Below are 13,240 nucleotides of genomic sequence, written 5' to 3'. Positions count from 1 at the left end.
CTAGACTTTCAGAAATGTTTTGAATTGTAAAATCCTTAAATGTTTAATTATTTTTATTATTTAATTTTGTAATTTATTATTAATTAATGCAACCTATTTACATAATGTCAAGAAATTTAACTGAAAATTTAAAATTAACTATGAAACTAAGCTCAGTGAGGAATTCAGAGTATGAACCTGAAATTAAGATTTTGTTTTCTGATTTGGACAATCAGTTGGAAACTGATTTCTGTAATTTTATCAAATATGATGTGTGGTTTAGAGACAAACCAACAATTTCATAAAATTCATAGCTAATACATTCTGATGTTTGCTCCTAGGTCTGTTCGACAAATGTCCCAAGAACAGTTCTTCCTCATGGCGACCCGATGTTGTATGGGCCATAGGCCTCTTCTGTTCTTCATCACCCTTCTCTTCACAGTTTTAGGTGTAAGTGTCTTTCATATTTCTCTGGGACAAAGCTGGAAGATTAAAATGTTTCCTTTTTTTGCTAATTCAGAACATCTCATGATTTATAGTTCTCTGTATCCATTTGTGTTCCAGAGCACTGCAAAAGAGCGGGCAAAGCACGCTGCTGATTACTTCACTCTTCTAAGGCACTTACTCAACTATGCATATAACAGCAACATTAATCTTCCTAATGCAGAAGTTCTCTTAAACAATGAGATTGATTGGTTAAAGCGAATCCGGGTATGTTCATTTACTTAAACTTCTTTTTGGAATTAACACAAAGCAAACTTTAGTGTGTGCAATTTTGAGTATTGTCTCCATTTATTTTTAGGATGAAGTGAAGAGGACTGGGGATCCTGGGGTTGAGGAGACCATTTTGGAAGGTCATATTGGTGTCACAAAAGAGCTATTGGCTTTCCAGACCCCAGAGAAGAAGTTCTACATTGGCTGTGAAAAAGGAGGTGCTAGTCTCATCAAGGTAATCTCCTTGGCCATTTTTAATTGACAAAAAATAAAATAAACAAAATGCCTATTTGTGGCTGCATTGTGTCAAAACTAATTGATTTTCCTTTTCTTTGTACAAACTCTTTATAGGAGTTAATGGATGACTTCCTGTTCCCAGCATCTAATGTGTACCTGCAATACATGAAGAGTGGAGAATTCCCCACTGAACAGGCCATACCTGTGTGTAGCACCCCAGCCACCATCACTGCTGGCTTTGAACTGCTGGTTGCACTTGCCGTTGGATGTGTGCGAAATCTCAAGCAGATTGTGGACACACTAACTGATATGTACTATTTAGGTGTGTGTGCAAATATTAGAAAGAAGTGCAGCAGATTCTGATTCCTAGAAACAGTGCAGTCAACTCCATCATATATGCAGTTATTAACTTGTTTTTTTTTAATGTATCTTCAGGTTGTGAACCACTCACAGAATGGGAATATTTGCCACCAGTTGGCCCACGGCCCACCAAGGGGTTTGTGGGTCTGAAAAATGCAGGTGCGACTTGCTACATGAACTCAGTTATCCAGCAGCTTTACATGATTCCCCCCATCAGGAATGGCATCCTGGCCATCGAAGGCACAGGCAGCGATGTGGATGATGATATGTCTGGAGACGAGAAGCAAGATAATGAGGTACTGCCTAACATGGTTCATTCAGTTCATGAGAATTTTAGCCTTTATGTGAATGCTTCGAACAAACATAGACTCCTATTATGCAAAACAAATATCTCTAGATATGGTCCTAGTATGGTTCAATTAAAAAGCACAGTGCGAATGCGAAGTGTTTAAGGTTCATTTGATTTTCAAATTTTAGAGATTCTATATTTTTGGCCATTACATATTTGAAGTCACTTTCAATGGATAGTGCGAATGCGAGAGTGTGAAAGTGAACTCACTTCACTTTTGGTCCATATAAAGTGTTGAAGATTAAAAAGTGCTTCAGTGTTATTTTAGTATTATTTAGTATTAGATTCATATTGCCTTGGGAACAGCTCAGATGGAGGGGTGTGGCTTCTCATTTCCCACCTTAATTAAGCTCAGGTGTGAGCTTTAATAATCCAGAGAGTGCTTACATCTCTTGCACTTGTTGTTTTAGAAGCATAATTAGTGGACTGCTCTAAGAGAGATTGTGTCTTCAGTTTCTATTGTATGTTCATGTCATTAAAATTACATTGTACTTGTTTAATTGTTGAACTGCCCAGTGATGATGATCATCCTTTCTCAGTACCAAGTGACTGACAAATATAGCCATCTCCAGGGTGTATGCCCTGTTGCCATTCCCTGGAGCTGAGGGCATTTTTACAAAAGATCTCTGTTTTAATCATATCGAAATGGAAGTTACTTCAATTTACTGAAAATCTTGCTTTAATTTTGCAGAGTAATGTGGATCCCCGGGATGAGGTGTTTGGCTATCAGCACCAGTTTGAAGACAAACCTTCTCTTGGTAAGTCAGAGGACAGGAAGGAATACAACATTGGGGTTCTCCGGCAGTTGCAGGTCATTTTTGGACACTTGGCTGCCTCCAGATTGCAATACTACGTGCCTAGGGGTTTCTGGAAGCAGTTTCGGTAAGTTCTCCCTCTGTTTTCGTTTCTTTTAAGACTACAGGACAATATGCAACACTTTAAACTGGTCTCTTCATCTCTTCCTCTCTCTGCAGGTTGTGGGGTGAACCAGTCAATCTGAGGGAACAGCATGATGCTCTGGAGTTTTTCAACTCGCTGGTGGACAGTTTAGACGAGGCTTTGAAAGCACTGGGTCATCCTGCCATGCTGAGCAAAATACTGGGTGGCTCTTTTGCTGACCAGAAAATATGTCAGGGCTGTCCTCACAGGTACATCAGAAATCTAATACTGTGATTTGTTAGGACTTTGTTTTTTCCCTTACTAGATACTTTGTGTCTCATTGAAACACTCCATACTGTCTTTTCAGATATGAATGTGAGGAATCGTTTACGACGTTGAATGTAGATATCAGAAACCATCAAAATCTCCTCGATTCTATGGAGCAGTATGTAAAAGGAGACTTGCTTGAGGGTGCAAATGCCTACCACTGTGAAAAGTGCAACAAGAAGGTGCGTGTTCCATTTTAAATTATCTTTGTCTCTTATTGTTGATTTAAGAGAACGCCATATTAAGCTCAAGGTGGTGATGTCTTTGTGGCAGGTGGACACAGTGAAGCGTTTGCTCATTAAGAAGCTTCCTCCAGTGCTGGCCATCCAGCTGAAACGCTTTGATTATGACTGGGAACGAGAGTGTGCCATTAAGTTCAATGACTACTTTGAGTTCCCACGGGAGTTAGATATGGAGCCCTATACAGTAGCTGGAGTAGCTAAGCTGGAGGGGTCCGATGTGCACCCAGAAAACCAGGTATTACACCAACATGCTCTTTCTTTGGTCTTTAAGATGTGTTTAATTTAAATAAATGTGATTTGGGAATATGTTTTACATAACTGGAGTTTAAGTTGTTCTTTATGGCACCAGGTGATCCAGCAGAATGAGCCGTCAGAGCCGGAACCCCCCTGTAGCTCTCGTTATCGTTTAGTGGGAGTGCTGGTCCACTCAGGCCAGGCTAGTGGAGGTCATTATTACTCCTACATCATTCAGAGGAATGGCAGTGGTGGTGAGGGAGAAAGGAACCGTTGGTACAAGTTTGACGATGGTGATGTCACCGAATGCAAGATGGACGACGACGAGGAGATGAAGAACCAGTGCTTTGGTGGGGAGTACATGGGTGAGGTCTTTGACCACATGATGAAACGCATGTCCTACAGGCGGCAGAAGCGCTGGTGGAACGCCTACATCCTCTTTTATGAGCGAATGGACACATTAGACAAGGACAGTGAGCTGGTTAAATACATCACTGAGCTCACAGTGACCAGCAAACCTCACCAGGTGAAGATGCCCTCTGCTATCGAACGCAGTGTGCGCAAACAGAATGTGCAGTTTATGCACAACCGTATGCAGTACAGCTTGGAGTACTTCCAGTTCATCAGGAAACTGCTGACCTGTAACAGTGTGTACTTGAACTCACCGCCAGGTAAATCCAGCCATCGACCTTGCTTTGTTCTCTTCTGTTGTAGATGGGATTAGGGCTGTCACTTGAGCAATTTAATTATTTCAAAAGAAAAACAAAATCTAATTGACCCCAAACTTTTGAACAATGGTATATGTGCTGGACAAAAGTCCTCTGAAATGCATTAGGGGCCATTCACACAATGCATTTTTGCTTTGAAAAAAACGCAGGACACGGGCAGTGGAATGGGAAAAAACATCTCAAGACGCGTTTTTTATAGAGTCGCTTCAATAAGATGCAAGCGTCTAAGTATAGTTATTACTGTGCAAATGCACTTATACCACCTCTTAGCAACATTAAACTGTCTGTGTAAATACACCCAAATACCACTTTCAGATGCATGTTTGTTCCTCCACTTCTCTGCAGTGTAAATTTGGCATTAGATTCAGTATTTTGCAGAGGTTTTTGTTCTCTTATCCATCAGTGTTTGAATTTGTCTTTTAGGTCAAGACCACCTTTTGCCTGAAGCAGAAGAAATGGCTATGATTAGTATACAGCTTGCTGCTAGATTTCTCTTCAGTACTGGATTCCACACCAAGAAAGTAGTCCGTGGCCCTGCTAGCGATTGGTAAGCGTGTGTGTGTGTGTGTATGTTTGTTTGTGTGTGTGTGTGTGTCAGGCACATATTTGCATGTGTTCTTCAACAGTTACTTGATCCTTGTTTATCAATGTTTTTTTTTTTTTTCAGGTATGATGCTCTTTGCATCTTGCTGCGACATAGTAAGAATGTGCGTTACTGGTTTGCACACAACGTCCTCTTTGCATATCCAAACCGCTTCTCTGAGTACCTGCTTGAGTGCCCCAGTGCAGAGGTTCGAGGGGCTTTTTCCAAACTCATCGTATTCATTGCACATTTCTCATTGCAAGATGGACCCTGCCCTTCACCGATTGCCTCACCTGGACCTTCAAGTCAGGTACGTCTTTTCAGTCTAGTTAGTATTCATTTCAGTCTCTATACAGGCTTTTGTGCATTCATGGAAAATCTAAAAATACCTGTGGATGCCTGACTTTTGCAGCTTGATGTGGCATCTCAGTCCATAGGTTTTTGTACATTACGGTTTTTGTCCTTTTGTCTCAGGGCTGTGATAATTTGAGCCTAAGTGAGCACTTGTTCCGTGCCGTACTTAATCTGCTGAGAAGGGAAGTGTCTGAGCATGGCCGTCATCTGCAGCAGTACTTCAACCTTTTCGTCATGTATGCCAACCTTGGTAAGGAGCAATTGCCAGCCTTAAGGTCTTCATCCATGCAGACTTGCATGCTACAGTGCTGTCCTGTCTCACTCCTCATTTCGTTCACTCAGGCTTGGCAGAGAAGACGCAGCTGTTGAAGCTTGGGGTACCAGCCAACTTCATGCTTGTGGCCCTGGACGAGGGTCCTGGCCCTCCAATTAAGTACCAGTATGCTGAGCTGGGAAAGCTCTATACTGTTGTCTCACAGCTGGTTCGCTGCTGTGATGTGACATCACGTATGCAGTCATCAATCAACGGTAATGAGTTTTATACCCTGCTTCCAAATGTTTGTAATCTGATAACAAAATGGTCTGTAGGCTTTCACATGTAGTTTCGGTCCCCATTGCCCAATGAAGATCCTCATCCTTGCTCAGGACTTCCTGACTGACACAAAGCCATCTCCAGGCATGAGTGCCAGGTTGGCATTGCTTGGAGCTGAGGGCATTTACAGTCAAGCAGATCTGCACCAATATATATTTTTTTTACTGCCATGCCAGTATCAAATACATGGTTTTGCCATTGTTCCATAGTGTTTAGAGTAGTTTGATCTGTTGATACTGATTTAAGTATTTGTATTCGCAAAGAAAGTTTTTCTCCACTTCTGCCCAGACCACCAGCCAGGTTATGAGCTGACATTTCCTAATCTTGACATTTTTAGGTAACCCTCCCCTGCCAAACCCATATGGAGACCCCAACATCACTGCTCCCATCATGCCTCTGCAGCAGCTGGTGGTGGACATTCTGTTTGTGCGCACCAGTTATGTAAAGAAGATTATCGAAGACTGCAGTAACTCAGAGGACACTATCAAACTGCTAAGATTCTGCTGTTGGGAGAACCCTCAGTTTTCTTCCACTGTGCTTAGTGAACTACTGTGGCAGGTGAGTGAGATCAGCAACTTCTGAAAGACAAGCACGGTATAGCTGGTGGTGATTACTTGCGAGTTAGTTAATCAATTTAATATTCATGTTTTGATAAGTATTGAAAGCATGCCTTAGTTATTTTAGCTGTTTTTTTATGGTTTTTCTTCTGTTAGTCATTTGAGTCAAGTAGATTCAAAACGTCTGTTTGGATGATCATTCTGAATTTTTTTATTTTTTTTTTTTTATTTTTTTTTTTAAACCTTTCTGGAGATATTAATTAATGTCAATCTTTTTTTTGCGTAGGTGGCATATTCATACACGTATGAGTTAAGGCCTTACCTGGACTTGCTTCTCCAGATCTTATTTATTGAGGACTCATGGCAGACTCACAGGTCAGTCTGCATTTCTACTGTTATTTCATCTTTAGCAAATTCCTTTTATATAAACCAATGTACAGCAAAAACTGGTTTCCTATGCATTATGAAAAAAGTATGGAATTTTATTTATTTCCAGGTCTAGATGATATAGAAAAATTTGTTTCCAGTATATTGTCCCCTTTCTTTTTTGACAAAATATAAAGTCATACAAGCAGGTTTTTTTTTTTTTTTTTTGTGAGATGGTCAGAATATAACATGCACGTTAACAGTTGGAATTAAAACCATTTATCAGATGTTAAATATGGTCCAAAATATCTACAGAGAATTCAAAAAAAGAAATTTTGAAATGGAAAACGTGTAGGAACTCTTGAACACATCTTTTTTACATCCATGGGTGAATGAAATTCATGATCGCATAATGATGTCTTTCACTGCTCCTTTTCTTTATGGTTTGTTAGGATCCACAATGTGCTGAAGGGAATCCCTGATGACCGTGATGGGCTTTTTGACACCATTCAGCGCTCCAAAAACCACTACCAAAAGAGAGCTTATCAGTGTATCAAATGCATGGTGGCTCTTTTCAGCAACTGCTCAGTGGCCTATCAGATTCTCCAGGTGAGAACAACTGCATAAAAATAAAAGACTGTGCACTTGGATGGGTTTGTTTTATGGTTTTGAATATGCAAAAACTGGTTGTTTTGCCTGTTCCAGAGCAATGGCGATCTAAAGAGGAAGTGGACATGGGCAGTGGAGTGGCTCGGTGATGAGCTGGAACGAAGACCGTACACTGGCAATACCCAGTACACGTATAACAACTGGTCCCCTCCTGTTCAGAGCAATGAGACTTCCAATGGATACTTCCTGGAGCGCTCCCACAGTGCCCGTATGACTTTAGCCAAGGCCTGCGAGTTGTGCCCAGAGGAGGTATGTGTTGGCTCATGCCACCCCTCATTGTCTGAAGAATTAGTGCCAGTATATTTAGTTTAAAAATTGTAATCATGCATGTGTGCTTTGCCTATTAGTCAGACTTTTTAATAATTACTTTTGTTTTAATTTTTGCATGATTGCCTTTTACAGAACCCCTTTCAGTAAATACTTTTTACTGAAAAAAAAACCTTTCAGAAATCAGCACATAAATCACACTATGACTGTATAATGATGGGCTGGCACACATATCAAACATTTTAACTTTTGGAAAATAATTGTGAAAAGGATTTTGAAAAGAGTGCTAATCTAGAAATGTTTTGAGTGCTAAATAGCCATGTTTAACTATAGGTAGGGCTTTGAGTTTTCGACATTTTTATTTCCAGGTTTATTTGTTTGTTTTTCTAATGCAAAGCAATTATAAATGCTGTTGATATTTGCATAAATTTAAGTTTCATTATATTTATGCTTGATTTCATGTCATAGATATTTTTTTAAAGAATTTCTATTAATTTGCGGAACTAAAGCGCTTGCTTAATCAAATCCAGTTTAATGATGAATAGCAAATTACCACAAATGTTAAATGTATACAGCCATATATGCATAATTTGTTTTAAGTGTACAATATTAACTGCCATTTCAAAATAGTGTCACTTAACGAAGCACGAGGTGGTATCTGAAGAGGACGCTGGCCGGAACCCGTCCTCGACACAGCAACTTTTGCCAGGGGAAGTGACAGGCCAACAACAGCACACCGTAAGACTCGTATGGCCCGGCCATAGTCTTTTTGATGTTCACAGGGCGTGATGTAGACAGAACCATCTTCCACCTACCTCAAAAACAACTCTGAATCAACTGTTATTTCGTCCTCATCTCAGTGTGTCCAAACTGTTTCTTTCTACCCAACTACAAGTCTTAATGTGGTATCTAAGTGTTCGAAAACTCTAAGCCTTGGCTATAGTGTACAGATGAGTTGGAGGTAATCTTTGTGTCTGGTGGTGTTTTTCTGTTTTGTTTGAGTCTTCTTTTAATTTCTTTTGGGGATGTGATATCGTTCTGGTAATCTGATCTGAAAACGTTCCGGCACTATTAAGAAGCTTTTGTATGACTGCAAATTTGGTTAGTTTTATATCCAATTCTGATGATTAACTCCCATGGGGGTAGAGCTCTATGTTCAAGAAAAGCTTTTGTCTAATCAATTCATCCATGTGCAAATTCCTGTGTCATCGGAAGCTTCCTTTTAGTTTGGAAAACAATTTCAGTAAAATCGAAGTATAGGAGTGCTTGGTATGTGTTGTCCATTTATGGTGTTCTCTCATCTGTCATTCAATTTAAGTATGTCTTGAGTAGTACAGTGTTCCAAGTTTATTTGCCTTCTAAATCTAAATCTAAATCAGGGATGGGCAACGTCAGTCCTGGAGGGCCACTGTCCTGCAGAGTTTTGCTCCAACCCTGATGAAAACTCACCTGCCTGTAGCTTTCTTGTAACCCTTCAGACATTGATTAGTAGGGCTGGGACGATACACCCATCTCCCGATTCAATACCATCACAATACTTGGGTGCCAATAAGATTTAAAGAATTACGATTCTACAAGTATTGCGATTTGATATTTGCATTTTTTTTTTACCACTAGACCATCGGGAAAAGTTAAATCATACACTTATACAGACTGTACATGATGTATAAGATGAGTCATATTTACAAAAACAAATCATCACATCTTTCTGACTTTTATTTCAGAAGCATCATACAATACTACATTCTCTTGAATAAATGATTCAATAAATACATTTTTTAACAGTAACTTGTCGCCACTTAGTGGCGAAACAATATAATCGATAAATGCCTCATTTTAAGCACCAAGTTTCTATCAAAAGCTATGCTATCGTAGATATATTTGAACTTTAAACTTATCCAAGTACTTCTATGATAATTTTAACAATTGCATCACAGAAATGATGATACTATAAGGTTGAAAAGACTGTTTGTGAAGCTGTTTCATGACAACTCTCTCCAGGTCAGTGGCAGCGCCAACACAGCTTTGAATGTTGCGATATGATTTTGTCAAAAGTTTAATAGACAGACGAATTAAAAGATCGCGTGGGTGTTTGAATCAAGATCATAGTCTTTTAAAGATGAATCGTGCAGCTCTATTGTCTTATCTCTCTCTCAGCATATGAGTAGTGCGAGGGCTTTTCAGTGTTTCAGTCTCACGTCTCTTCCACGCGTCCACTTGGGATATTACGTCACTCAACACTCGTAGATAACGACACATTTCATCCTCTGTTGGAACGAAAGTGGCTAACTTATGTCAACCTCATCTACAACCAAGGACAAGAATAAAGCAATTGAATTTGAAATAATATAGTTTCTGGAATTATTTTTTTAGAATTTAGATTTTAGAATCATAAAAAAAAAAAATTGCAATGGCTAGGTGAATCGATTTTTTTTTTTTTTTTTTTTCCTTTTTTTTTTTTTTTCTCCCAGCCCTATTGATTAGCTGGTTCAGGTATGTTTGATTAGGATTAGAGCTAAACTCACTGCAGGACAGTGGCCCTTCTGGACCAAAGTTGCCCATCCCTGATCTAAATCAAACCTATAAACCCTGGGCCTTCATATTATATTGGCTTTGCATGTTTAACATGTAATGGACTCTCTATAGAGGACTTTATTCACTCACATCCCTGGTTAGTTAGTATTAAAGAAACCAAACCAAAGAATCATTTTGTATTTAATAAAAAAGGCATAATTGAAATCTAGTGCATAATTTCATTTATGATGGTTGTTTTAGGAGCCTGATGAGCAGGAGGCCCTTGAAGAGCAGGACCCTTCTCCCCCAGAGGACACTGCTCTGTACCCTCACTCTCCAGGCACAAAGTTTCAACAGGTACTGAGCTTTAGTCAAACAAATCTCTTACTAGTCATATTTTAAACTGTGTATATGCAATGTATGTGAATTGAAAGGACAATTTCAAAGACTTTAATAAGCTTTCTTCACTGCAAACTTTAGTGTTTTTTTTGTTTTGTTTTTTGATATGCCTAAAAAAGGCACTCAACACCCCTCTTGATTTGAAAGATTGTTTTTAGATTTATCAGATGGCTAAAGATTTTAACTGAAGTCATTTTCATTAAGACTTTTCATTTATTTGATCAAATACAGTACAAATAGTAATTGTGAAATATTATTACAACTTTTTTTTTATTTAACTCTTTCCCCGCCAGCAAGTTACCAGTCAGCACCAGCATTTGATCATTTTCACAAAATTTCATGGCCCTTAGAATATGTTGCTAAATGAATATCTGAACATACAATACATCAAAACAAAGAACAGAACCTCTGCTTTAAAATTTTGTTTTTTCCTATCTTCATGCGTTCATCAACACTTGAATTTGGGTAAGTTTCATTAAAAAGTAACATTTTGAACAAAAAGCTGAGAAAATGTTGGCATTTTTGCAGAAGACTGTCCAGATCAGATTTTGAACAAAAATCAAAACAGAATGATTAGATAGTCTGCCAACATCCCAAAAGCTTGCACAGTCCTATACCTCTTTGTGGGTTTGACATTTAGGCATTTTTAATTTGTTTTTGATCGCGTTAGCTTACATATGCACAAGCAATCACTTCTATCACTTGTTTCTACTTTTTGATTTTGGTTCTGGAGATTCTGTTCTCTTTCAGAAGATGCGTAATAGCACCCCCTTCTGTATAACAGTGGAAACAGATTGCTTAAATTCCGTCAATGGCGGGGAAAATGTATATTTAAATATAATTTATTCCTGTGATGGCAACGCTGAATTTTCAGCAGCATTCCTCCAGTGTCACATGATCCTTAAGAAATCATTCTAATATGCTGTTTTGGTGCTTCTGAAACATTTAATGTTGAAAAAAAGTTCAAAAGAACAGGGTTTATATAAGAAATATTTTGTAAGTGTTAATATACAATGCATTTACAAATCTAAGTAAAACATGAGTATAAATGTGATCTCTGATTGTTATGCACTCATTTGATTGTTCTGGCATCTCTTCAGCAGAATAACCTCCCGCATGCGCAGCCGTACACTGGCCCCGCAGCACAGCACGTCAACAACCCTCAGCGTCCAGGCCCACGAGCACAAGAGAACTGGGAGCCCCCTGAGGAGGTGCCGCCCACCCAGACTAAAGACTAACAATATGTTGTCACACTGTCCTCCATCTGAATTCTCCAGCGAGATACTCGAATCCAGAGCAAGGCCAGGCCCCACCATGCTGCTCCACTCCAGAGCCTGTGTAACCAGAACATTCAGCTTCCCTCAATTTCTAACCCTGGAGTGGAGTCTCTTCACTGTCTGCTCTGCAGTATTAACTGTCAAAAGTGTAACTTGCAGTGGACTGTGCATATTGTTTGTAATAATAAAACGGGCCTGACGCACTTGTCTCATGACAGAGGTGTACATACTATGTTAATGTTTTGACTGTTCAAAAGCAACAGCGTGTGTGATGCTGTTGGGAGACTGCAGATTTATGAAAATGGAAAAACAACACAAAAAAAAAAAAAAAAATGCAAATACAATGGTGAAAGACAAAAAAAAAAAATCCCTGTTTTATCCCATGCTCAGTAGTAAGGTTTGGGCCGTTTGGGTCATTCTGCTTTTGATCATACATTATATTCATGTCAAAGCTTAACCGGCTACGGCACCTCGTGAGCAAGAGTTGGCCATAGTTTGTGAACGATGGGACGGTTGGGTGATGATCTTGACGTTTAGTTGATGTGAATGGGGTGATGATGCAATTTTAATCTGGAAACTCCTATTGCCTTTCTTTCTTTCTTTTTTTTTCTGGTAATAATTCAATAATTTGAAAGCTCCAGCTGACACGCTGTAACATCTTAGCATGGCTTCACATCAAACTAGCATAGCTGAAGGGCAATTCTGTGATTTCTTTTTCCACAGTGATTTGGAAGAGCCCTTTTGTTGGTCCCCTCCTCCATATGCTCTTCTAGATTTGATGTTTTCGAAGCAATGTAAGAAATAAGTGGCTTTACAATTGCACACGTTTCCTCGGATAAATATTTGGCTGTCGCTTTTTTTTTGGGTGGGATAAACACTTAGGTTTTGATGATAGGAATTTTAGAAAGAGAAAATATATGCAACAGTTAATGCCAGGATGCCTGGAACATTAGTGGACAGAACTCGTTTTGCTTATTTGTCTTGAACATTGTGTCAGACAAATGACCTGGCAATTTAGACGATCGCCTAAATTCGTGATCCCTGTTCACATTCGTGTTCTCGAATAGAGGCTCTGTCTGGGGATTCTTCATTTAAGGAGAGTGAACGTAAAAGCAGGGTTGTACCATAAAATAACTGCTGGTTAGTCATGTTGCAACTTCAGTTAGTAAAGTCTCTTGGATTAAAGGAGTAAACATCAGTAGATACTGTATGTATTTAATTGGTAACTTGAATGCTTTTTTTTTTCTTGGATTTTGTTGGAAAAATACCAAATACTCCTGCAAATGAAAATATTCTGCCCATCATATATTTAAATATTTTGCTGTTTTATTTTATAGAATTTATTTTGTTGTATTTCACTAAAAGAAAAATAGAATTTGATTTAAGAGGAACATTTTTGTCCTTGTGTTATTTTTAAAGATTATTGACTGTACAGAGTTCATCGCCCTGTTTTTTGCCGACTTTTGTTTTGGCCATGATGTGACGTTGAATTCTGAAGCCACAGTCACAATGTTGACTTTCACTTTGTGAGGTTTTTGTGCACAGAAATATTAGAAAAAAGCATTGCGCCCTTCAAGAATAAAGAAAAGAAATCGGGAAAGTGTCTCTGTTAT

The 13,240-nt window shown here is 38.9% G+C and overlaps 1 protein-coding gene across 8 annotated transcripts in view; it reads left to right on the top strand.

The window, feature by feature from the left end:
- The window catches only part of usp9 (ubiquitin specific peptidase 9), a 43,593-nt gene extending 30,517 nt beyond the window's left edge, over positions 1 to 13,076 (top strand). For 2 of the 8 annotated variants that reach the window (XM_079881359.1, XM_079881357.1), the window contains 21 exons: positions 321 to 429; positions 544 to 690; positions 782 to 928; positions 1,045 to 1,252; positions 1,366 to 1,586; positions 2,331 to 2,521; positions 2,614 to 2,787; positions 2,886 to 3,027; positions 3,119 to 3,322; positions 3,437 to 3,992; positions 4,473 to 4,596; positions 4,717 to 4,942; positions 5,107 to 5,236; positions 5,329 to 5,514; positions 5,916 to 6,136; positions 6,422 to 6,510; positions 6,954 to 7,110; positions 7,207 to 7,419; positions 8,068 to 8,175; positions 10,213 to 10,308; positions 11,454 to 13,076. In XM_079881359.1, the coding sequence (XP_079737485.1) occupies positions 321 to 429; positions 544 to 690; positions 782 to 928; positions 1,045 to 1,252; positions 1,366 to 1,586; positions 2,331 to 2,521; positions 2,614 to 2,787; positions 2,886 to 3,027; positions 3,119 to 3,322; positions 3,437 to 3,992; positions 4,473 to 4,596; positions 4,717 to 4,942; positions 5,107 to 5,236; positions 5,329 to 5,514; positions 5,916 to 6,136; positions 6,422 to 6,510; positions 6,954 to 7,110; positions 7,207 to 7,419; positions 8,068 to 8,175; positions 10,213 to 10,308; positions 11,454 to 11,588 (3,784 nt within the window). In that variant the 3' untranslated portion in view covers positions 11,589 to 13,076. Of the gene's footprint in view, positions 1 to 320; positions 430 to 543; positions 691 to 781; positions 929 to 1,044; positions 1,253 to 1,365; positions 1,587 to 2,330; positions 2,522 to 2,613; positions 2,788 to 2,885; positions 3,028 to 3,118; positions 3,323 to 3,436; positions 3,993 to 4,472; positions 4,597 to 4,716; positions 4,943 to 5,106; positions 5,237 to 5,328; positions 5,515 to 5,915; positions 6,137 to 6,421; positions 6,511 to 6,953; positions 7,111 to 7,206; positions 7,420 to 8,067; positions 8,176 to 10,212; positions 10,309 to 11,450 lie in introns of all 8 variants that reach the window. The other 6 variants (XM_079881358.1, XM_079881356.1, XM_079881363.1 and 3 more) reach the window with 3 other exon arrangements.
- The last annotated feature ends 164 nt before the right edge of the window (positions 13,077 to 13,240 follow it).

The sequence above is a fragment of the Squalius cephalus genome, assembly GCF_949319135.1.
Source record: "Squalius cephalus genome assembly, chromosome: 9".
NCBI classification, from domain to species: domain Eukaryota; kingdom Metazoa; phylum Chordata; class Actinopteri; order Cypriniformes; family Leuciscidae; genus Squalius; species Squalius cephalus.
Note: the sequence above shows the minus strand (reverse complement) of the source record. Positions and strands in the feature narration are given on the sequence as shown.